The 25,616-nt window shown below is 39.5% G+C and overlaps 2 protein-coding genes across 3 annotated transcripts in view; one reads left to right on the forward strand and one right to left on the reverse strand.

Annotated features, from left to right (window-relative positions):
* Positions 1-25,616, forward strand: part of LOC109056478 (ras-specific guanine nucleotide-releasing factor RalGPS2-like) — a 94,803-nt gene that overhangs the window by 55,665 nt on the left and 13,522 nt on the right. The window lies entirely within an intron of this gene.
* On the reverse strand, positions 1,624-22,165 carry LOC109056489 (angiopoietin-related protein 1-like). 2 transcript variants are annotated; one of them, XM_042777507.1, is made up of 5 exons: positions 21,812-22,165; positions 9,607-10,480; positions 4,760-4,953; positions 3,727-3,997; positions 1,624-2,574 (listed from the first exon to the last, which is right to left on the reverse strand). In XM_042777507.1, the coding sequence occupies exons 2-5, from the start codon at positions 10,391-10,393 to the stop codon at positions 2,387-2,389; spliced, it is 1,440 nt and encodes a 479-aa protein (XP_042633441.1). In that variant the 5' UTR covers positions 10,394-10,480; positions 21,812-22,165; the 3' UTR covers positions 1,624-2,386. The 2 variants fall into 2 exon arrangements, with proteins under 2 accessions (XP_042633441.1, XP_042633439.1); XM_042777505.1 differs by having other exon boundaries at positions 21,796-22,165.

Genomic DNA, 25,616 nt, shown 5'->3' on the forward strand with positions numbered 1-25,616 from the left:
GTGTAATTGAAAAACCTGCCGTGACTCCATATATATTATGCAAAAAAAGGTTCACTCAGACTTTTGGACGCTGTTTTATTCAGAGTGGATTCGGAGATCATTTACACACAAATTTTGTTCGTACCAAAATTACATTCAGGTATAAGTGTGTCCACCAGAGACTACAGAGACGAGTGTGTCTGTGTCTGTATTTGTGTATGTTTATGAGGGAAGTCTAGCATAAATTCTACAGTACTGCGAAGTTCAAAGGTTTTTTTGTTTGTTTGGTTTCTGGCATTGCATATGTGTTTGTGAGCCAGTCAGTGGTGTAACCAAATACTGAATATTGAGCGACCAAATGAAAAATCAAAACTGACCCCTTTTACATTCATTATTATCGTTCATGGTCTTATTGTGACCAATTCATCGTTGCACATTATTCAAATGTATAATAATATATGTAGTATAATCTGTTCATCTTGCTCCTTACTTCTGACATCACATCACAAACAGGATGCAGAATTGCTATTCAAATTAAAATTTTAGGAAGTAGAATTAAAATGAATTGTAGTTCAAAGAAATTCATATATTATAAGTACAAGTGCCTCAAAGTTTCATCAAGACTTTGTAAAGCCATGTCTGAAAGTTATAAGAGTCTAGGCCTTCAATGCATTTTTATACCCTTACAGACAAATATTAATAAGTAATTAAATCAATAAAATCTGCTTCCTTTAATTCCAATTCCACTTCCTGTTTGGCACAACCAATTCACTTTCGATTTATACTCATTCATTAAAACGAGGCCAATGATAAAATAAATTCAGAATCTTTCATTTAAAATGTAATGATTTGCTCATTTTGCTCTGAAACAAACAAACTGACATCATTTAGGCTGCACTGGCTATTGTATAATCTTGACCAACCGTTTTAACAAATGAACAGTTGGTTTGGCTCTTTTATGGTATTTAACGTCCACTTTAGACAATCCACTCAACTCCCAGCAAATGAAATCTAGGTCAGCCCTGCATTTTTGTCTGAATATCTTGTTTGAATTGAAGATATGTCATACTATGAAGAACATATCACTGATTTTAAGATTTAGTTCCTCTAGAGTTTAAGATTTAGACCTCTAAGATAGATGTTGGGGGACATGTCCCTTTCAGTTTCCACGGTGATTACAACCCTAGAGTCGAATGTGATATTCTTTCTCTGTTGGTAAAACTATACAAAAGTTTGTCAAAAGTGCACCATAATTGGGGATAAGCAGATGATTGGAGTAGTATAATGATGCTTTTCCACTCGGCACGGCTCGGTTCGGCTTGGAACGGTTTGCGTTTCCACTGCAGTTTAGTATCGCTTTAGAGTGGGTGGGATTATTCACACTGCCACGACTCCTGAAAAAACTTTTTCATTCCACGTCGCCCCATCAAGCTCTTACTGGATCCGCTCATCTGCAATCAGCAAAAGGAATGTCTGTACTTCCGCAACAGACAACAAAACTTTTTGGTTGTTAAAAAAAGGTGCGCTCGTTCAAAACATTTGCATTCGATCCTACGCTAGCTGTGCTGATTTAAATCTAGCAGTTCTTTTGTGTTTGTGTCACAAGTTCAGCGACGCAGGTAGTGACGATTCTCTCCGGCCAAACCGTTTTGGTTCACATGGAACCTCAACCGAGGTGGTACTAAAAAAGTACCAGGTACTGTACCCAGTGGAAAACCCCCCAAAAGTGAACCGTACCATGCCGTACCATGCAGTGGAAAAGCGCCATAACTGTCATAAATACAGATCACTGATATATAAATAACAAATGAATACTGCGGATTGGTGGTGTGTCCTTAAATTAACTCTTAAAACAAAGAACAAATATAAAACATGAAGTATATTTACAGACCAACATTAGCCCCCGAATGCAGACGGGGCCTGGCGAACAGTTCAGCCCAGTGCCAGTCCTTATTGTTACAGACACACCTAAATTTGCTTAGTTGCGAAGATCTTTGATTAAAAAGCTGTGATGGAGGCTTTGATGTCATCAGTCCAAGCAATAATGAAGAATTAGAAGGAACGGACAGCAGTGGAGAAGAATGTAAGAACGACAGTAAAGGAAAAGTGAGAGCTGGAGATGCTGAAGTCGACTGTGTTGTCGTCCAACTCCAACTTGTAGTTCTTACTAGATCATCCTCTCTCCATTTGGATGGACCAGAGGTCTGGATAAACGCATGTCCTTCCACTCCTCCTTTGCATGATTTTTATTGGTGCTGTACCAATGACGACTGTACTGTGCTATACATGTCAGTCCTCATAAACATGAATGTGTGATTATAAATAAGTGCTGGAGTGAATTATGAGTACATTCAAGCAATTTAGACTCAAGTGGGTCTGATATGAGGGTGAGGTCCTGGGGTGAACCTCAGTCTATTGGCCGGATCATCATGCGGACTGATTTGAGTGAGTAGAACCCGCCTCCATACTCTGCCCAGAAGATCCCATCCTGGAACTTGCTTCGATACACACCGCCGGAGTACCACACACCGTTCAGATTCGTTTGACCACACGCGTTGTACCACCAGCCACCTTTGTGGAAATGAGCGCAGTTGCCTGGGATAAAAGAAGATGGGGAAGAGAACGCAATGAGTTGGAATGACAGAACACTTTAGAAGCTATTGATCATGTCGGAACTGATTCGATTATGCATTCGATTACACCCCTTTTGATTTGCTTTCTCTTAGTGGTTTCACACCCCAATATTTTTCATGCTTTTGTCATCAGTGTGAGTACTACTAAATTGTTTATCACCGAAAATATGTAATAATCAGTAACAAATTTTACTTTCAGATTGTAAACACATCGTTTGAACATCAGTCAACCCTTATCAACTGAATTCAAGTGCAGTTTTTTGCTGGATGTTTACATCTGGCACAACATAGTGAAGTTGGAATTGATTGTTTTGGTGCACTTAAAACACATTGCATAACACTTACATGTTAGGTCAGTATTTTGTAACGCATTCAACCACATACAGTAAGCGTCTAGGTGCTGGCACAGTGGTTAACCAGAAAAATTCAAAATGGCACATCATGCCAAAAAGGTTGCCGACCCCTGGTCTATACTAATTAGCTGGAAGTGGACAAGCTCACTTTAGACCCCATTTACACTTGTATTTTAATGCTGTCCACTTGTGATTGGAACAAAGAAAATGCATCTTAATACCTGGGGCCAGTTGTATAAACTATGTTAAGACTTCATTTTAAGAACTAGTCTGACCAACTAGCAATTAGTCAAGGGGTAATTAGTCTTATTTTTTTTTTGGATTCAGATTAGACCAATCTACATTTTTATGTAACCGGCTTAAAGTTCTGACCAGTCTTAAAGAAAAAATAAAAACTAGATGACTAACTTGTAAGACAAGTCTAAGCCTTTTATGCAAGGTTTAAACCAGACCTCTGAAATAAACCAAGCGTCACCAGCAATCAAATCTATAGTGACATTAATAGCTTTGGAGCTATCAGGGTTGTGTGACCATCATAATTGAATTGCAAATGCTTTTTATATCCCAGTTCAATTACTGAGTTTGATTTGGAAGCAAACAGGATGCAGAATTTCAGTTTGAATTTAAGGATTTGGTCAATTAAATTTAAGTTCCATCTCATGAATTGAAAAGAAGCAAATTCTTACATTCCATTCTACCCAACCCTTGTGGCTAAGGCCTTTTTTTTATTGTCCCGTTTTAACTGGCTGTTAGCATCTAACCTGTAAAGACGTCTTTATCCCGGTCAAGCGTTGTGAAGGGTTTTCCATTGTGGCTTGTGAGGGAGTCTCCGGCATTGCCCTGGTAGGTGCCCAGTCTCAGCCTGAAGGCCTCACTCTCAGACTCCAGATGGAAGCTGCTGTACTCTGCATACACCTTCTTTCCAACCCAGTCCTCCAGCTCTACCAGCAATTTGTAGTCCCCCTGCTTGGCTAGATTATAAATGTTCTCCAAGCCCAGCCAGTGCTCTCCATCTATGTTCCCAAAGCCTTTCTGTGTGGGAGAAGGAGAGAAACCGTAATAGAGACCGAGTGTGTGACAGAGAAGTTTGATCTGTTCTTCAATGGAAATAGTTAATCTAAGTCTTAAGCGTGTTTAGTGGATTTATGTGTGCTTCCCCAACTGTGTGCAATTATTTTACTTATTTTCATTTAATTTGTGTCAGTGAGGAGGTTTTGAGGTATATTTTTGTAGTAGGCCTTCAGCTCTGGAGTTACAATTCACTCATCTGGCACTCTGGCTAAATCGGTGAAGTCACACTCCCAGGACAGACCTTGAGAGCTACTTTATAAAGCCATAACCGGATATTTCCACTGATTTCAGCAGTGTAAAGGGAGGAAACGTTCATTTTCGGTCCATTGCTCTTGGAAAAGGATTGAATTATGTGCTTTGTTTCTACAAGCCTCCTATATATCACAGCTATAGTTATATTGTTTCCCCGGACTAAAGGTGAAATGTCTTTTTCTGTTCAGCCCTGATTTTTTCATAATATATCTTTGTATTATGTAGTACAGTGGTATATAGTAGTAGGAGCATGAAAAACTATAACTTATATCTTATGATCTATTGCCATGCACCAATATTTTCAAATGTCTGGCTAATATTGAATAAACCAGTAACTATTTTCATGTTACTTTGTTAAAGAAAAACAAAATTAATAAAAGGAAAAACAATTTAAACAAATGTAAAGCTGTAAAAAAATGATTGTCTTAGTTTTGCATGTCTGCTGGTCTGCAGCATGCTCTGGCCCTTTACCTTATAGTTCTCCCAGTTCCTGAAGAAGTTGACAGAGCCATCTTTCCTTCGCTGAAAAACGGTCCAGCCTCCATTGTCTAATTTATGTTCACACCAGGCCTGAATCAGTCTATCACTGCCCTCTGCCTTCAACAGATACATCCCACTGGTGCTGTGTCCCGCCTGCCGCACCTGGAAACAGTCTCTGAATGGGCCTGAGGAAGACGGGAGAAAAGAGAACTGGGTTTCTCATTTCAGTATATCATATCTGGACCAATGCAGTGACATTGATAATGACAGTTTCTGACTAGCACATAAATTAGGTTCTCTTGTACATTTGCGTCATTTTGTGCAGATGTGAGTTGTAATGTTGTTTATGTTGTGTTTACTGTATGTCTGATTAAACTTATGCAGCTCAAGTGAAAAGTTGAAACTATTGTTCTTTAGATTTTTCTTCAAAAATGCTTGTACATTAACATCTTGCCCTTTTTGTCATATTTTCCTCAGCAGTATTTTTAATTAATATATTTTAATTATCATCCTGGTGCTCATTTCTATTTTTTTTTTTGTTATTAACGATATCAAAAAACCCTTTGTTAGCTGCATTTTCTTTAGTGATGCTAACTAGATTAAAGGCCCGTTCACACCAAGGACAGTAACTTAATGAAAAAGTTTTAATCCATTATTTAATTCTATGAGAATAAGTCCACACCACAGCTATAATGATAACGTCACAGAGGAACAATAATGTTGGACTTTCAGAAGCTTTTCCAGCTGATGAACAATTAAAACAATGAAAAGCTCATTATAATGGCTTAAAATGAACATAGCCTTATCATCTGTTGTTGTGTACATCACTCTTGGTATCACTATTAAAGGGATACTCCACTCCAAAATGAAAATTTTGTCATTAATCACTTACCCCCATGTCGTTCCAAACACGCAAAAGCTCCGTTCGTCTTCAGAACACAATTTAAGATATTTTGGATGAAAACCTGGAGGCTTGTGACTGTCCCATAGACTGCCAAGTAAATAACAGTGTCAAGGTCCATAAAAGGTATGAAAGTCGTTGTCAGAATACTCCATCTGCCATCAGATGTGCAGTCTGGGTTATATCAAGCGATAGGAACACTTATATGAAGCGAAGAAAACACAATCACTGTATGCTGTGTATGCTCTTCTGTGTCATCCACGCCACAAGGATGCACTGTTTTATTTCAAATCAAAGCTAAATACACATAGAAACAGTACATCCTTGTGGCGCGGATGACACAGAAGAGCATACGCAGCATACGGTGATATGGAGAGACCCAGAGTAGACAGTTGACAAAGGAATTATTGAATCAAGTCGTTATTTTTGTTGTCTTCGCTTACAAAAAGTGTTCCCGTCACTTCATATAACCCAGATTGCACGTCTGATGGCAGTATTCCGATGATTACTTTCATACATTTTATGGACCTTGACACTGTTATTTACTTGGCAGTCTATGGGACAGTCTCAAGCCTCCGGGTTTTCATCCAAAATATCTAAAATTGTGTTCCGAAGACGTACTGAGCTTTTACGAGTTTGGAACTACATGGGGGTAAGTGATTAATAACAAAATTTTCATTTTGGGGTGGAGTATCCCTTTAAGGTTGCCTTAATTGTGGTCTGAACCTTCAGTCTTTTTAACATATAACATAGAAGTCGCAAATCAGTATACGGAATTTTCCTGACCATAGAGAGACACTGTTGTCTTGACTGAAAGCTTTCCCTGCAGGGTCTTCTGTGCTCTGGGCTGGTTGTCCCTGCCCCGGAGAACAAGATCTCCAAGCAGTCCAGATTTGGCTTAAAGATAAATACCCTGCTCTGTCCTGATGAAGTTACCATGCTCAGACACCAGCTCAGGCCTTGTGCGACTCCCTGTTCCTTTGGTTATTTTCCGCTCATTTTTCTTTTTCCTCTTTACTTTGAGCTTAAGCTAAAGTCATTATCAGTCATATAGGGGTGAGCCAGAGATGTAGAGAGGACGAAAAAGAAAGAGTGATTCCCTTCAGCCAAAGGCTCTTTTGGGCACTATGGTTGGTGTGTTGTATAAGAGGAGTTTTCCTGTGTTGAGAGGAAGTCCTTCAGTAGTTCTAGCTGTACTGAAACAGCTGCATTAACCAGCCAGGTCCCAGTGTGGCCCTGACCGCCTGTCTATGAATGACAGCCATTGAGCTCCTACAGACAGGCATTGTGCCGGTTGGCTTCGAGCGGCAGTCATCTGCAAAGTGTGGGAGTAGGCGTTTTCTCTGCTTTAATCCAGGAGGACCCTCAAACAGAACTGCATCTTAGAATCATCGTTTTTTTTCAGTAATGATACATCTTCATCTGCCAAAAAGTAGTACTGTACAACCCCAGAGGTATAAGAGTGTTTTGCTTTGGTCAGCTGTGGTTGTAATTCCCCGTGTACTGGGTGAAGTGGGCTACACTGAGCTGTCATTAGCGGTCAGTCGCGAGAGAATCTGACCCTATTGAGTTGCCTTGGCCGCATGAGAGTCTGGACTCTGGAGCCATTTGCTTCAAGAACTGAGAGATTTTATCATTGTTTTAGTCTTGGGTTGAGACTGGAGATCTGCTGGATAAGCAGTGGGGATTGTTTATTATGAAGTGCGGGTATGTGAGAGAGAAGGGGAATTGGAGAAAGCTACCAATGGAAGTTGTGTTTGAAGAGGTTGGTGGTTGTGATATTTATACACCTACTCAAGACTTTATCACTAAAGGCTGTAGTCCAAAACCACCATATTTGGCCGGCCAAGTGTGAGGTTTTACAAAGTGCAAGTGCTACTCCTGACAAAGTCAAAATTGGAAAATTGTTAATTTCTAAAACCAAGTAAGCTGCACAGTTTCACAATCATTTCAAATCAGTCATTTATGAGGCTAAACCATTGGCTACAGTTTCACAAACCATTTCAAATCTGTCACAGTTTACAATCATTGTCAAATCGAAATTTATGAGGCTACCTTAGAATGTAACTCCCTATGTAGGCGGTTATAAAGCCAGGTAGCTCACTAAGTTTTGGAGCAGGGCTGCTGACCTTGTGCCTTTGTAACTTGACACATAATAAGCATGGATTCGACTCTCCCTCAGATTACAAAATGTATGATTTTCTTTTAATTGATATACTTACATTTTTCATTTCCAATGCAGACACACATCATTCCCCCTCTGTATTTCATGTGTAGTCCAGTGTGTGTGCAGTAAAGTTTTGTTTTATGGTATTGCCTTTTACTGACAGTTACATGGCTGTAAAACTTTGCAGGGATGTGGTCTTGAAATTGACTGCATGAATGTGGACCTTATAGTGCTAAGAATGGCAGAACAGAGAGAGGGAGAAAACAAACTTATACAAACCTGGATTTCTAAGTGAATAAAATGGAATTGTAACAGAATCTACTTAATATGCAGTGCTGAGTGCTGTATAATAGAAGTACAGTATTTTCTTGCGTAGGTTTATGCTATTAAGTTAAACATAAAGTGCTGTCACAATGCTGCACCTGGTGTGCCTTATTTTCTTTGTACACTTTAAACTCTCAGAATGAACATTTCATATGTGCTCTCACAGTATGCTTCTCGTTCACTGTCTTTTAGTAGTCACAGATAATTGCAGAATTATTGCACTTCGTGGGATTCATTTTCAGTGGGTACAGAAAAGAATCCCCCCCTTTAAAATAATCACATATTGTTGTTTTGCAGCCTGAAATGAAGACAGACAGTTTTTGTTTTCATCCAGCTGTATTTACTCTGTCTTCATTTCAAGCGGCTAAGCAACAAATGTGATTATTTTAAGTGGGGGTGATTCTTTTCTATACCCACTGTATGTGACTTACAAAAAAAACAAAAAAATCCCCCCTCCTTCCTTATTACTAATAATTATATTGACTAACAAAAAAAACAACTGCTTGCTCCATTTTTATTGATTTTTTTGCCAGAACACATTATTATGGAAACTGCTTTCAAGTTTAGATTTATTGGCAGAGGCAGCATCGCTATTCTGCATGTGTGTGAAAGAAGAAAAATGTTTTTGCTGGTTAAGTGCTTGAAAAGGGTATCTTGTAGATTTTGTTGCATATTCTTGTTCTTATGTGTGACTTTACTCCTTACTGGACAGATGCATGCATTAATGGAGAAGACATTCAGAAACCCAGTTCAAGCTTTGACTAACAGTTCATCCATCTCTCTCTTCTCTGACCCTCTTTAATCGACTTCAGATTTTTCCGGGAAGATTGTGTGGGTGCATGTTTTCATTTTTGCACTCAGGAATCCATGAGCTCATATTTTTTTTTCATGGGCTGCCAGAGAGGATTCTGCAGGAGCGGAATGGAGGATTCTGAGATTTGTCTCAGTAACTTTTGGCATTACAACACTGTGCAGTCTGTTCTTGGCTGTGTGGTCATGCCCCATAACAGATTGCTATTTAACAATCTATGAGGCAGTATGTCACCAAGATGTGGAAAAAGAGAAGGACTTTGTCAGCATTTTGGACAACGTCATTGAGACAGTTGTGAGAATAGGAAGTGGGATCTGAACAAGACATGAGCTGTCAAATTTGCGCCCTCCACATAGTTTACTTCTCTACATATATTGGAGCATGTACAGAAACTGCTGGGTCGTTACCACAACATTTTGTGCTGCATGGTAGCATAGAGCGATACCACATCTCCCCTGAAAGCCTGACATTGTAACTCCCTTAAAACTATTAATCCATAGAAGCTGTCAAAGTCAAAACATGTAATTTCTGTGATAAGATTTTGAAAACCAACACGAAAACTTGATAGGTCTACACTTGTTATGTTCTTCTACAATTCATTCGCCATCCCCGCCCCCTTGTCCCTGGTCACTTACCATCTGAGGTAAGGGTGCCCTGTGGGAGTGGTGGGATTCCCAGTGGGTCAGGTGTTGGGGCATCCATTCGTGATCCTCTAGGAAAAGCTCTGTTGTTGTCTCTCTGAATCTCATTGGTGAAGCGATTGTTGTTTGCGGGAATGCTCTCTGGCACCACCTGCACCAGCGGCGGAACTGCAGGAAGATCTTGACGTCCATATCCACGAAGACAACGATCCTCCAGGGCGGCAATAAGCACAGATTGGTTGTTAACTGTGCCAGCAAGGCCTGCAAAACGTAGCTCCAGCTCTTTGTAACGGGAGGCCAGTCGGAGCATCTCTGTGGTGACGTTCAGCACCCGGTTCTCCAGTTGTGCCAGTTCTAGGGAGTTGTCCCTCTTGCGGATAATTTCATGAAGCAACTGCATGTAGAGTTGTGTCACTCTGGAATTCATGTTACGAGATTCTTTTCGCAGAAGCTTCATCTCATTTACCAAGTTCCCGTCTATGTCCACCACTAGTTGCAGCATCTCAATCTCCCGCCGTTGCTTGGATAGGACCTCCCGCACATCAGCAATGTCCATACGTGTCACCCGGTCTTTGTCTGGCTCGGGCCCGGTGGCAGAGGCACAGATCGGACCTGTGATCCTCTGCTGGGGCACCAGGAAAGTGTAGGAGCACTTCTTGGAGTCATCAACAGGTGCTCGCCGTGGTCGAGATTGTATGAGTGCGTTTCCTGAGTGGCTCTTGCCAAACAAGCAGATGGAGAGGCAGAGCAAGATGCCCATGCACCATGTTTTGTCTCTCATGGTTGCTTCTGTTATCACCTCACCTATTTTTTGTTGGTTATCCTTCTCTTCCTCCACCTCCACGAAGTGAAAAATCCAGTGCTTCTCCTATAAGGATAAAGAAAAGCAGCTGTCAATCAGCAGTAACGTACATCATCAGATTATCTTTAAAAGTTTCATTATGTTTGTCTTATGCAAGCTCCAGTAACATTTAGCAATTAGTTCTACTTTTCTAGACACCACCTTGCAGGTGATTTAATGTCTTTAAAATTTAAACTTAAAAAGAAGGGCCATTTAGAAGTCAACCAGAGCCATGGAATGAATTAACCTCAACACGAATTTCCAGTTTATTAAGCCAAAGGGGCTGTGACAATCTACATTGCTGACAACTACAAATGAGGAGTGAGAAATAGTTAAAGAAGGAAAAAGAATGGGCTTTCTTTTGCCAAGCATGTTCAAGTATGGACTCCACAGCAGACCTTTACCCAGCAGCTCATGTGGCACTACCACAAGGGCTGTCATTAGGCCACACAAGACCAGTTAAGTTTCCATCAATGCTTTAATGAAATGCTGCCATGAAAAGTATGTGTATTAGCAGTTCAACATGGTGTACAACCTTTACACCTTCTGTTCTCACAGACAACCTGCTGTGCTATTCTGTCTTGTCTCAGACACTTAAATCAAACACACATTGGATGCTCCACATCCTCCACTAACACATGCCTATATCCAGATGCTTCACATCCTCCCCTAACAGTTCATCTCTCCTCGGATGTCATCACTATGGCATTTTATACACAAACCTATCTTTAGCTAGGACTATAACCATTCTCCCACCTTTGTACCTTCTGCTCTGTAGCTTACCACCCCCTTCACCACCTCTCCAGGGTTCAGGGGATCAAATTCCTACGTGCTCTAACATCCTGCTGTGTAGACCTCTCTACAGGGTTCAGTATTTAACAATCTCCCACTCTGAGTACCCCAGCATGTCTTCAGTATTTGTCTTAGCAGCACTCTCCGGGAGCTGCGTTAGGCTTCTCTGATCCCAGTATTACTTTCCCTCCATGCTGAGCTCTGCCTTTCATCAACACCTAGATGTGCTCTCTCAGGTCCCCCTCCCTGTTTATACAGACACATTTTTCAGTCAGCAATTCTGCCATCTGTGCTGCGAGCCCAAAGATGTGTCTGCAGATCCAGTACAGTTCTACATACACCACACAGTGAATAACAAAGGTGAAACTTTCTCTTTGCTTCAGCTCCATTGGAACACCAAATTGCCTCTATATGAGTGATACTGTAAAGATAAAATATTGTTTTGCCTTGTTTGTTTTTTTTAACTCTTCAAATGAACCTGTTTGCTAAAATCATACTTCTCAGTGCTATTCAGGGACCTTATATGTCAGTGGTTTAGCATGCTATACCCAAACTTGTTTAACTTAGCCAGGTCAGTAGCCTCTATGAAGTTTTTACTCCGCTCTCCTCCAGTTTCTTTATATTATAACTTTATATTTGTTAGCTTGAAGGTCCTACTGTCTGATTCTGTCCGGATGTAGTCAGTAATCTAAAGCTAACCTGAAATGCTTAGGGGTGGGTTTCAAAATGACTGACTCTTGATTTCAAACCGTAAAGTGAAATGAAAGCTGCAGTCAAATGTAGCCTAATGGGGGCTGAACTAATCATACACGGTGGAGCAATTTGACACTGCAGGCTACAGATTTTGAGAAGCAAGCTGTGTGGTGTGAAGAGACTAGAAAGTGAGAAGAGTGTAAGATGAGGTTTTAAGGAAAATCTGGGCTATGGTGCAGAAAGTGGGTCACATACATAATCGTCCTTCTGGCTGGTCTGCCAAATGAGACACCTGGCCTTGAACCTGACTTCATGGGAAAAGAAGATCTTGCGCAGTCCAGAAACCTGCTGATTTGTCTCCATTTGGGTCTATCTCTATTTTCATCACTTTCTCCTGCTCTCTCTTTCAGGGACCTGACTTACTCAACCTAATTATCTTTAACTATCAACAGACACTAAGTCAACTGGATTCCCTCCTGTCATTTTTCACAATCACACAGGAAAAAACATTCAAAATATTTTGGCTTGTGCGTACTAATGGGCAGCTAACATATCCAGAACAGATGTGGGAATGTCGGCCCAAGCCAACAAAGAACGGTTCAGGACATAGTGGTTCAGAGTGCTATAACCTGAGGGATTGAGAGGAAAACTCTTGCCTTTTAATTTGCTTATTTTTCTCTCCCTCCCTTCAGCCATAAAATGGACGTCTGCGTTTGTCTCCATTACACAGTCTCTCAACCTTTCACCATCACTAATGAATAGTAATAGACAGCTAAGGTATTCGTTTGCTCATGGATACACACAAGAGAATGTGCGCCTCACTATATAAATCAATAATCTAACACTTTTGTTTCTCAGCTCATGAGTAACAAACTGTGCTCTTCTTTAACAACATTTTCGTGGCCCAAAATCTCATGTAATAGTTTTCAGTTCCTGTAGCTCAGCTGGTAGAGCGCTGCACTACCAATGCCAAGGTCATGGGTTCGATTCCCAGGAAACGCATGATCTGTGTGTATTTTGAAGTGTATACTTAAATAATACTTTGGATAAGTAAGAGTCTGTCAAATAAATACATGTAAATATTACATTTTGTCAGCTGTTATAACAATTTTCAGTATCATTGTAATAACTTACAAAAACACTCTATTTTCAACTAAGCCTCACACTCTTGACTGGCACACGCACTGGAGTTGTTAGTAGCTGGGACAATCAGCTAGCAAGCTTAGGTTAATGTAATTAGTTATTAAAAGTGGCTTTTGTCAACTTTTGACAACTGTGCTCTTGATTTGGTTGGGGCTTAGTAGCAGCACTGCTCTGTGGTGATCCCAGTGACTAACTATCCTTTCCCCACCCATCTGAGTCATACTTCTCCACACTCTATACAATCAACTCACAGTCCCCATGATTCATTTTATCATCCTCTTTAGCTTTGATGTGCTGTATGGACAGCTGTGACCCTCTTCTGTTCCAGCCAATTGGCTCTTCATGTGGTGTTCGTAGCCATAATTCACAGAGCTTCCAGACTGTTCTGATACCCTTGGGTTTCTCGGGTGTTTTTACGAAGTCAGTATCACTGTCATGATGTCACTGGCCAGTGTAGCACATGAACAATTAATCTGCGTTCTTGTTTTCATTGGGTTTGACTCTGCTAACATCAGTCATGGTGGCTCTCAAAGACTAAATCCCAGTGGTACCTCTGAATTAGGCAGAATTAAAAAATTTGATCAACGAACATGTTCTTGCGTTTAAAAATGCGAAGCACAGAAGTTATCAGTGGAAAGATCTGGAGCCGTGTTTTAAAAGATTTATATTAGGCACATCAAGGTCAGCTCAGTAGGGCCGTTTGGGTCCTACGGCGCCACAGGTTGCTACTACAGTTAACTGTTGCTACGTTCAGACAAGCAGGATTGCATGCAGTGAAGAGAGCAGAAAGCAGCTCGCAGACAGATGAAACTTTCAGTGAGTGAAAAACAATGGCATTCTCAAAAATGTCGTTCCAAACCCGTAAAAGCTTAGTTCGTCTTCGGAACACAATTTAAGATATTTTGGATTAAAACAGGGAGGCTTGTGACTGTCCCATTGACTGCCAAGTAAAATATTCAACAATTCGTATCCTCTGTCTCTCTCTGCATCACTGTTGTGCCATTTTGGAGAATATCCGCTGGACCGAAGCAGTGTACGCTCTTCTGTGTCAGCCACGCTGCACGGATGCGCTGTTTCCGTTCAAATCAAAGCGTAAATACATGTAGAAAACGTATCCTTGTGTCGCGGCTGACACAAAATAGCGTACGCAGTTTACTTTTGACTTAAAAAAAATGGTTTAAAGGCAGAAATGCTGAAGTTTATCATTTTGTAAAACTTTTTGTTTTTGTGAAAACCTGTGTCTGATCTATAAATCATGCTTTTTACAGTCATTTTTGTTATATTTGTGCAGGTCTTAAAAAAGGTTTTAAAGTCTTAAATTTGAGCTTAAATATCCTGCAGACACCCTGGTAGCCCTTCATGTTTTTAGGTACTATATATTATTGTCCTGACCTCAGCTGGTGAGGAGGGTTCATTGCTGGACCTCAAGCAATTTTAGTTGAAGACCCCTGTTCTAAAAGTCTTACAACTTTTCAGCATCCTACACCATCAGTGCCTAGTTTAAGACTGTTAAAAGATTTAACAAACTTTTAAATGTACATTTCCAGTCAAAAGATGACGTGTCAAGGTTAAAGTTTAACTTTTAAAAGTACACTGCCAATCAAGTTTGAAATAATTAAGTTTTTAAAATGTTTTCCAAAGTCTCTTACACTCACCAAGGCCACATTTGTTTGATGGAAAATACAGTAAAACAGTACTATTGTGAACTTTATAAAATAAACAATATAAAATAAAATTTTTCAAAATTAGTTATTATTAAATGTCATTATTCCTGTGATGGCAAAGGTGAACTTTCAACATTTCAGTGTCACGTGATTATTGTTGGGCATTAACTGTAATAATGTCTCACAATATGACGTTTTACTGTATTTTTCATCCTTGGAGAGCTGAAGAGACTTCTTTAAAAAAAAAAAATTATAAATTATTTTTCCAAACTTTTGACCTGTAATGTATATCTCTCCACTGCATTCGGTTCCATTGCACTCTTATGCCTTTAGACCACAATAATGTACTGTGTAAACAACTCTATAGAATATTATGATAACTGCTGCACAAACAAAACTCAGTTGAACAAGCTCCCTGGGTTCATTTTTTAGTTCATCAAAGAAATCATCTTTTCTTCAGTCCTGTTTTTGTCTTCTTGGTTATCCATCTTGAAAATACCCAGAAGAGGGGTATTTGCCTGCACACATTTGTTTTAGTAATAAAGTCTCACTTATTCCGTATTTTTACAGTGCGCTGCCAAAATCCTTTATTCCTCAAGAGTATTTTTGTGAGGCTCAGCTTCGAGAGAGGGATTGCAACTGAGTTTTGTTTATACTTGTGTCTTGGAAGCCAGCTTTGCCAATTCTCTCTCACACTCTCTTTTTATTGCTCCTTCTTTATAATTTATACATGATCACTATCTCATCTAATGTACTCAGTGTCTTTACAGTAAGTGTTATTTGTAGTTCCAGCATGTACACCTGAAGAGTCCAGCATGGCCCCTTCTCGTCTGGCCTTTTTAACAACACAACATAGGGCTGATGCTGACATCAGCATCTCTTCTGATGCATTTATAGCTTTGGCTTTATAAAACCTTCTGAATATGGGTGTAGATGATGAAAAAACTCTTTAAGAGCCAAACTGTCCCTGGTCAATTCATCTAATCATCCAGTCAGTCAATTAAAGTTATATGTGGATAATTTTACAATGGCAAACGCTGCTCTCTGGCTGGCCTGCTTGTGTGCAGTGTGCTTTAGTGGGCCACCAGGTGTGTTTTTTCTCTTCTCTTTGCCAGGGTTGGATCTCAGCTCAATCATTAGCTCACTGCCTCTCTTCGCTTAGTGCCCAGCTCTTCATTTTAGCCTGTGGTGTCTGGCATGACATTGTTGTGACTTCCTCTGAAGTGAGTAAAAGAGTTTGATCTCTTGTTTTTGTGGGATCTATGCCCAAGTGTCTTTGATTTCAGCATTTACTTTTTTTAGGATTTGGTCAGCTGTTTCATGTCAAACTTTGACTGGGCAGTTGAGAGCTATTTAAACGGTTAACTAGAACCAGTGGGTAATATAGAGTGTTTTGTTAAAGGTGTTTGCACTCTTGTTGAGAGAGCTTTGATATGAGACCATAAAGTCCTATGTTTTTCTTGCAGAGTTTATTAGTCAGAAAGCTGAGTGTCAGTTTGAGCAGTTTTATAAAAGAGAATGTTATTGCTGGAAAGTTTAAACAAGGATACGAAGCGTCTAAAAACTCGGTTCTCCACGGGGATTAACAAGGCAGCGGGGAAGTCTTAGACCGAGAAATGCTTGTAAAGATTTTCATTTTATTTATAAAGCAAATAAATCCCAAGACAAATAGAATGGTTTTTAAATACAGCACGTTGTGACTGATTTTATCTATATCTCTAATCACGTTTACGTCCTAATGAATGAGGTTGTTTGTGCAAGACAGCCAATTTTAAGTTTATATGCTTAGTCACCAAACTATGAAAGAAATGAGATCTGAGCTAGTCAACCCAACAACTAGCTCCAATAATTTTTTAGAGATGAGTCTGTGGTTGCATGATTCAACAAGATGTAACATTCAAACTCTGCTGTGACATTGGCCGAATAGTGGTCCACAACAAATCCAGACTCTGACCAAGCATTCGTGTTATATTGTAAAGAAGACTCATTAAAGACTATCTCAGAAGCTAGACAGCTCCTGTTCAGCTCCTTTTATTCCCATCAGCCATTGCTGCAGTTTTACTACATACATGTACACACACAAATTCTATATATATAAAATGAGGAAATAAAAAAGAGAAAGAGGAACAACATGAGAAATGGGCTGAAGGGAACAGACAGCAGTAATCGGTGACAGAGGGACAAATGAGGGACCATACTGAATTTGTTAGGATGCAGAAGGCAGAACAGCTGGAATCAGAAGCTGAAGAGAATTCTCGTTCTGCTGTTGTTCCTGAAATTTCTACTATTGGTACAACATGAGAGAACGATGAATAGACAAACAGCAGCTTTATGTTATTATCTTGAGTCTGCACAATAAATACGTCACATGGGCACCGGTTTTCAGCATGGTAGTAATTTATAATGTTGCTTAACATTTTGAGATAAGAAAACCAGGATGCATATTGCTCAACATATTGCTCAATCTAGAGGAAGAAAAATGGGAAGAGAGCATAAGACCAAGGTAGGAGGAAAAGAGGTCAAAAGAGATTGGAAAACATTCCTTACATTGCATTTTGTAACTTCATCCTTCCATCTCATGAGTGCAGATGGAAATGAATGTTGGCAGAATGGAGACCAACAGGGCATGATGTAATGAATTTATGAAGTGAGATCTATGGACATATGGGAACTTTAATTGATTTTGTTTGCACAGCTAAAGAAAAGAGAAAGCAGGAAAAAGACGCAGTTCTGTTTGAGAGAATGCAGTTTTTGACTGAACGTGGTTTGGAAGCCTTAGGCCTTGTCCCATTCGCCACACACAAGCCTTTTTTAGAGCCTCTCAGAAGCTTCTTTCCTCTCAAAACTTGCTAAAAGTGTGGGAACACATACGTCATGTGAGACAGAGCAGAACTTTTTCTCCAGTTTGCTTGTATAAAGCTAAATCTGCCATGAGGTATGATCACACTGACAAAGCAACTAGAAAGTCAATCACTCACAGTGTGGGATTTTGATTTGAGGTGACATGAGCATCAGAGACAACTTGCATTGGAACAAAGTTGAGTCGGTGACGGATATGAATGTTCACATAAAGGAAAGAAAGAAGCCTAGTTTAAAACGGTTTGCTTTTAAAAATGTTCATACCATTTACAAGAAAATTTGACTTTTGAAGACTGAAATGTCATGTGGTGTAACCACCAAAGTAAAAGTAACAACAGAGTTTCCCTAAAACATAAATGCATGTAATTTTACACATAATAAAAATACATAAAAAAAACAAACAATCATTTTAAAAGGTTAAAAATATTTTTTAAATACCATTTTTTTGTGAGTCGCACCACATGACATTTAACTTATCCTTTACTAACCTTGTCTTATCATTAAAAGGTCAAATTATCGAATATTTGAAAAGACTTATGGTGCTTTCACACCAGACGCGAATAAAGTGTTAAGCGTGAGTGATTTACATGTTAGGCTGGGCAAATTGAATCGCGGGAGTTGAAAAATCTGAACTTTGGTGAAAATTCGCACTGCTTAAACCAATCAGGAGCGTGCTCTAGAAGTGACGTGATTATGACGTAGCGAGCAGTGTTGCCAACTTAGCGACTTTGTCGCTAGATTTAGCGACTTTTCAGACCCCCTTAGCGACATTTTTCGGAAAAAGCGACTAGCGACAAATCTAGCGACTTTCTTGGACAAACCTTATTTAGTCTCTGAGACTCTCTGGTACTGCCGCACGAGCGCACGAGCCTCTCTCTCTGCATCTGCTCTGTTCAGTGAGCACAGAGAGGGGCAGCACTTTCAGTAAAAAAAAATATATTCTGTAGCTTCTAACTCTATTTTACATGCGAGTATAGCCGAAATCACAGCACAACCATTGTCTTAATCGTATGTGTATTTCATTTCATTAGACAATGTCGTGAATAGGATTTAGTGCAGATTAATATCTTTGAGAGCTGGTTATGTATTCTTAATGGAGCGCGTTTCAGTCATTATAATATTCATTCCGTTGTTTTTCAACAGAAACATTAAAATATAATAATAAAAACGGTTTTATTGCGAATTTGGCTGCATTAAAATGCAGTATGTAAGCACAGGGAGGCAAGAAAATACGACGCACTTACGTCATGAATATGCTAATAAACGTATGATGTCATCTAGCGACATTTAGCGACTTTTCAGGCGGGGTTTAGCTACTTTCCATTGAAAGAAGTTGGCAACACTGGTAGCGAGGCGAGGCAGAAATTCGAAACAACATCCATTAAGAAACATCAGAGCCAGCGGCAAATGTCAGAAGGACTAGATGAGTCGAGTTTGCTCTCGTTGGTAAACATGAGCACTGAGCTCCCGCTGATCGCATGGAGCTGATCGTCTCCAAAATCGGTGAAACACATTTTTAAATAGGCGCTGTCTTTATAAATAAACTGCATATTTGAGTTTTAAACAACTACATTCTCGCCTGAAATACTTTTGAAACTACATTTCATGACACTATAACAGTAATATTTTGAAAATTATCTGAATAAATGGTGCTTGAAATCACAATGCTGCGTGAACTCAACTGGCAGAAGTCCCTCCCATGACGTGAATTTGCGTCTGTTGTGAAGTGAATTTCACGTGCGAATGAAGCGAAGTTCACGCACCAATGAAGCAAGTCAACTCAAAATGTTCAAGCGTCCAACTACGCGTGAATAGCGTGATTTATTTGCGCAAGTCGCGTCTGGTGTGAATGCACAGTTAATGACCTTTTTTCTGCATGTTTTTTGCACTACACGACTTTTATCAAAATGCCTTTTAATTTTGATGGACCCTTAGTTGGACACAGCAGTCAAGTTGGAACATCTACTAGCAACCAAATCTATTGCATCTCTGTGCGTGCATGTAATCCTCCATATTACCAAAGAAACTGTGGCAGATGCTAGAAAATCATTACCTGTTCCAGCCTGAAGAGAGAGCTACTGCAGCTGAACAGATTAATGGGTGCTTTTTCCTGCAAAGCTTTATGGGAAAGCCAATGCAAATTCACTTTATTCCCAAATCTCTAAATCTCTCTCTCTCTCGTTTAGCTTGGAATTTCTATTGGGCTCTGTTTTAGTGAATAAGTCAATAAGACCGAATTAGTTGCAGATGAACTTGTTGGTCAGTCTGGGCTTAGATATCGAGAGAACATAATTTTTGGAAAACTTTTCAGATTGTGGCTTCTAAAATAACAGACAACAGGAAAAGAATGAAGCCTTAAATCCTGAAACTGTGTGTGTGTGTGCAAAATGCCAGAAGTCATCTCCACATGTTTCTAATTACCTTAGTGGCACAGATGAGAACAAACAATGCTTGTATTCTTCTGTTTTAACCTGTTGATAGGAAAACGATAAACAGAGCACTTTCAGAAAGAGAAGCAATGACATTGCTGGAATGTTTGCACACTGTAATATTTCCTTCATGAAATGCAAAAGGCTTACCAAAGGTTCTGCAGCCAGAAATGATGTGGAAAAAAATGTGTCGGAATTCAAATGTGTCGTATTTGCCATTTGATGTTTTTAAATGAATGATCTAACAGCCACAAATATGTATCTGTATTTGTTTATAGACACTCACGACATGCAAACATCACGAAACATCATGAAATTCATTACTATTGCCCACATGAATTGACCGTTGAATATGAACAATGCCAGTCTTAGGTCCTTATTTACTCAGCATCACATTAGACTGTCAAATATTTCATACACTTTCCAGCATCACAAATATCTTTCTGGTATTAATGCATCGAGTGCCTTTGAGTGTGAAAGACAAAAAGAAACTGAAGACGCTTCACATGTGCTGCAGGTAAACCATACGCCAACACTTAAGCACGGAATGTTCTCTGAAGAGTAATGACATGGAAATTCGTCCAGGAGCAGCTTCCTTTTCTGTGAGCGGATTTTAGTGAGCTTTGTGACTCTCAGAGAAAGCATTTCACATTTCATCCATTTGGCTTGGTTTCGCTATTATTTATATCCACAAAATGTTCACACACAACACGCGCCACACCTCAAAATTATACTCTTTGCCTACAACACAATGTGTGTCAAGTTTAAAACATCACGTCCTCTGTGTGGACATTTATTGTAAAAACATTTGGTTTTGTTCAGCTTGCATCTACTGGTGCTGTTTCTTGTGCGTCTGACAGCAGCAGGGCCCCATGGGTAATGGTGCTACAACACACACTAAGTTTGTGATTAGCATTCTGTCAAACCAGTGTGAGAATGTAGAAGTTTCTACATGAGGAAGTGGTTAGTGTAAAACGACCTTCTGTCTTGGTAGGTTTGTTTTCTTTAAAACCATTTTTTATGAATAGAGTCCATAATCTCCTACAGAACAGTACATAGACGCTCAGTGGACCAAATTCCCAAGAGCTTTAGCCAGAGGAACTGTGAGGAGCATCAGGCTATCACAAAACCTCTACAACATGCTACAATAGAATCTACAGACCACAGTCCTCAAAATAACACAGAATCCACAAAATACAGCCTTCATAGTACAAGAAAACCCACAAGTCACAACCCTCAGAGTGGTCGACACTGTTTTAGATAGCACAGTGGAAATCTCTGTGAGAGTATCGGGCTCAGAACGTAACCAAGCAAGCAAACACACCCATCCTGATGCATATTGCCTCCTACTGCATGACCTTGAAGTGGACCAGAAAACACCCATCTCTTTTTTCTGAAAAGCAAACAAACAGAATAAGAGGAAACATTCTGGGTAATTCTCTGCCTTTGATGTCTGTCCTACGGCTTTGTATTGGATTGTGAAGGAAGACTGAAGCAATCCAATGCAAATCTCAGAACGACCCTTGACCTGACCATTTGGCCCACCCATACTCTGGCTGAGCGCATGGGCACCAGCTGGAGAATTAGCTCAGAAAAACAAAAACAGAGCAGTGAACTACAGGTAGAGGCTTGTGCCAAACAAAGATGAAGAAGAACTTCCAGCTGCTGACAGATTAAGGGGTGAAGAGTGAAATGTCAGAGAAATTATATGAAGACAAAACACAACAAGTGAAGAAATGAGTGAAGAACCTGTAACATTTACCTAGATGTCTTCTGACCTTTGTTTTCTGTTGAGATCCTTGTGCTCCACCAGTTCTTGGTGTCTTCCGTGATTCCTTATTCTCCCAGTGGCTCCCTAAAAGTCCTTAAAGCTGCACACATCTCTTGTTATCCCTCTTGTATCAAGGCCTCCTCCAGTGGTTTTGGATCCCCAGTGTCCAGGACCCTGCTCAGCCCAGTAGCGAGCTCCTGTCCAAGGGTTCACGGGATCTGGGGCAGTGGCATGGCTCTGGAAGCCTTCAGCTGCTTTCTGGAGACTGGGGAACTCTCGGACAGCAACTCTAGTTTTTCACGAAGGATGGGGGGAGGGAGGGTTGAATGGAGGGGATTGGGACCTGATTTTATTTTCTCTCTCTCTTCCTTTTCTCTTTCTCTTTTATGGAGGGAAGGGCCTAACCCCTCCTCTGATGTAACGGGTGCTAAAATAGAGACAGAATAACTCAACCCCGTCTAAAATTTCACCTCCCATCAAATCTCTCGTTCTGCAGGGAAGGAGGAGGAGGAGACAGCAAGCGGTGGAGAGGGATCTCTCTGAACTCAGGGAGAATAGGCTTGCGATCTGTGTGGAGACGGAGAGGACTGCTTTCACTTAAAGCACAGCAGCACGCGACTCCGTTCCTCCCTGTGGTCTGCACTCGGTCTCGCTAAACGCACATGCTTTCAGCAGACCTGAGAGGACGCCACAAGTTGTATAGATGATGATCTTCCCATGCATGTCTCTCAGTTGTTTGTTTAAAATAGAAAAAAGAAACTGAGGATCATTTGGACAAAGTGTGGAGCACTTGTTTGCCCTGTTTTCTTGTATAAATTCATAGCTGAAGTGCTGTTTGGGTGCAGTCACGAATGTTTGTTTGTTTGGCTCTTATCTGATTTTCAGAAAGCATGATATCCTTATAGGGATAGTTTGCTTAAAATTGAAAATTCATCATTTACTTAACCTCATGTTGTTTCAAACTCGTATGACCAACTGACTTCTATGCAAATATTCAAATATTTTGAAGAATGTTTTCCACACACTGAAACTCAGTGGGGTCCAGTGTTTGTTTGTGTGTTTGGACTCCGTTGATGTTTGGGTGAACTGTACCTTTAAGGACAGCAGGTTTTCTTGAGGATTTGTTTTCTGCAGCTAAACGAATAGAGGTCTATGGGGCGAGCCACTGCACTGGAATAAATGTTCAAATAGACATGGTTTTGATTGTACAGCCACAAAATTTAAACACATTATATGTGTTTACATGAGACTAGTGTGATAAAATCACTTTCTGACCTTGTCTATGTAACATTATATACAGGCGTTTAATGACCCGTCATGACCGTGTAATGGCAGCGAACCCTCTTTTCCATATAATACAGGCAATTTTTCCAGAAAGAGACTGTTTATATAAAATCCACTCGCAGGAATTATGTCAGTAACACATTAAACAGAAGTTGATCCTTGAGCAGTAGTGATACAGGACAATTTATAAGTTTACAGGGTAAATATGCTCCACATTTCTGCTTTCAATGCCCCTTGACTTTCATTGTAAATTATTTTAAACACTATTTTTATTTGCTTTTACAAACTGATGGACAAGTCAAATGTTTTTTTTCTGTAATTATTGCCTGTAAGGAAGAATTGATTATTTATGTGTCAACCATTTCATACTGCAAGAAATGTTTCCCCCGCAACTGTGTCAGTTTTTCCCTTATTTTTATGTTTTTCTATCGGGTTGTTTGTTTGAGCTCTGATCAGTAGTATTAGCTGGAGTAGGAGTTATGTGTTCAGGTTTTATGTTGAGTTTCCCACAATAATATTTAGCCTGTGCCTGAGCTTTGTCTGACATTTGCAAAGCAGCCGTCTCTCTTCAAGATCTCTTTCACTTTGTATTGAACTCATTGCATGGATGGTACAATTACTTACACTACTGTTAAATACATTTGGGGTCAGTACCATTTTTGAAAGAAATTAATATTATTATTCAGCAAGGATTCATTCAGTTGCTCAGAAGTTACAGAAAAGACATTTACACTGTTAAACAAGGTATCTGTTTCATATAAATACAGTTTTATTATTATTATTATTATTTCTATTCACAACGTTTACAATAATAAGAAATACTTATGCTTCATATTATAGCTTATTAGAATGATTTCTGAAGGATTGAGTGACACTAAAGAAAGGAGAAATGATTCTTAAAAAATTCAGCTTTGCATCACAGGAATAAATTATGTTTTAAAATATATTAAAATAGAAAACAGCTAATTTTAATTGTAATACAATTTCAGAATATTACTGCTTTTACCGAATTTTTTGATCAAATAAATGCAGCCTTGGTGAGCATAGATTGGAAAGAAAACAACAACAACAAAAAAAAAATTACCAGCCCCAAACTTTTGAACTAATATATATAATGGGTCCAAATGTGTATGCTTATTATTTATTTATTTATTTATTTAGAAAAAATTATATTGTATGGGTTAGCAGTTTTGTCGATTGTGGAATTCTTCTGTTTAGATTTCGAGATCTAAGGCTGTCAATCACTTGATCGACTTGATCCACGCACTGCACTTTGAATCCCAGCTCTCAGTGTCCCCTACACTACAGCACAGTTTTTCTGTGTTATTTATCTAATCGTTATGTCGTCATAAGTTACTGTGGGTTTCTGTCTGCTTTTATGGCGGTGTTGCTTTGCAATGTGTCTGCTAAGTTGTGTGTGCTGCAGGCTGTCTGGCACAGGGCTGTAATTATTATCTTAACCCCGATTTGCTGAGAGATGCAGAGTAATGATAATTAAGACAATGCTTACGATGTGCTCTCTCGTCCGTTGTCTGTTTTAAATCAGTCTGGATTCTGGGATTGATTTGTCTCTATAATTGTTTTCTGAATCTTTCATTCGTCATGCAGTCATGCATGTTGTGTTTTGATGATCATCACAGATGTGATACTCTAATATAATGTCTGTAATGGACCGGTGCTTGTTTGCAGTCCCCTAGCTAATATCCCTAAGAAACACGCTGTCACAAACACATATCATCAATATTCACACATGGTCTATTACATGCTGCCAAATGTTTCTCCAGAAACTGCACATCTTTCTTCTAAATGCAGATACTTCCTGCACACAATGGTCCTCCCTAATCCAAATATTTAGTTTAGTTTAGATTAGTTTAGTTTAGTTTATTTATTTATAAAGCACATTTTAAAACAACAGGAGTTGCAACCAAAGTGCTGAACAACAAATATAAAACAAAGTAAAAACATACCCAATCAAGACAGACAAAGGGACAAATAAAATGTTACACCCACAAACAGAATTAAAACATACAGAGTAAAAATGGGGTTTCAAAGAAAATTTAAACGTAGAAATAGAAGGGGAAGATCTTAAGTGGAGGTAGAAGACTGTTCCAGAGCCTAGGAGCTGCCACAGCAAAAGCCCAGTCGCCTTTAGTTTAAAAAAGTGAATGAGTGACTCAGAGGAGAAATTGGCTAGATGACCGACGAGATCTACAGGTGGAATGCGGAGGACCAACGTAGGATCAAAAACAATGCCAAGGTTTCTATCACAGTCGTGTGCATTTGATGACAGGGGGCCAAGCTGCTTGACAATGCCAGAAGACACAGCTTTTGGACAAAAAAACATTATTTCAATTTTATCATTATTTAACTGTAATAAAATTTAAGTCCATCCAGCATTTAATGTCCTGAAGACATGCAAACAGATTAGACATAGAAAAGTTATTGTTTTTAACAGGAAAATAAAGTTGAGTGTCATTGGCAAAGAGATGATATCATAAATTATGTTTCTGAAAAATAGAACCGAGTGG

This window comes from Cyprinus carpio, chromosome A20 (genome assembly GCF_018340385.1).
Source record: "Cyprinus carpio isolate SPL01 chromosome A20, ASM1834038v1, whole genome shotgun sequence".
Lineage (NCBI taxonomy): Eukaryota > Metazoa > Chordata > Actinopteri > Cypriniformes > Cyprinidae > Cyprinus > Cyprinus carpio.

Excerpts from the sequence above, each read along its gene's own strand:
- LOC109056489 (XM_042777507.1), bottom strand. The coding sequence starts at position 10,393 with ATGAGAGACAAAACATGGTGCATGGGCATCTTGCTCTGCCTCTCCATC. Across the intron at positions 3,998-4,759 it reads GGAACTGGGAGAACTATAAG|AAAGGCTTTGGGAACATAGA; the intron begins GTAAAGGGCCAG and ends TCTCCCACACAG. Across the intron at positions 2,575-3,726 it reads GGATAAAGACGTCTTTACAG|GCAACTGCGCTCATTTCCAC; the intron begins GTTAGATGCTAA and ends CTTTTATCCCAG.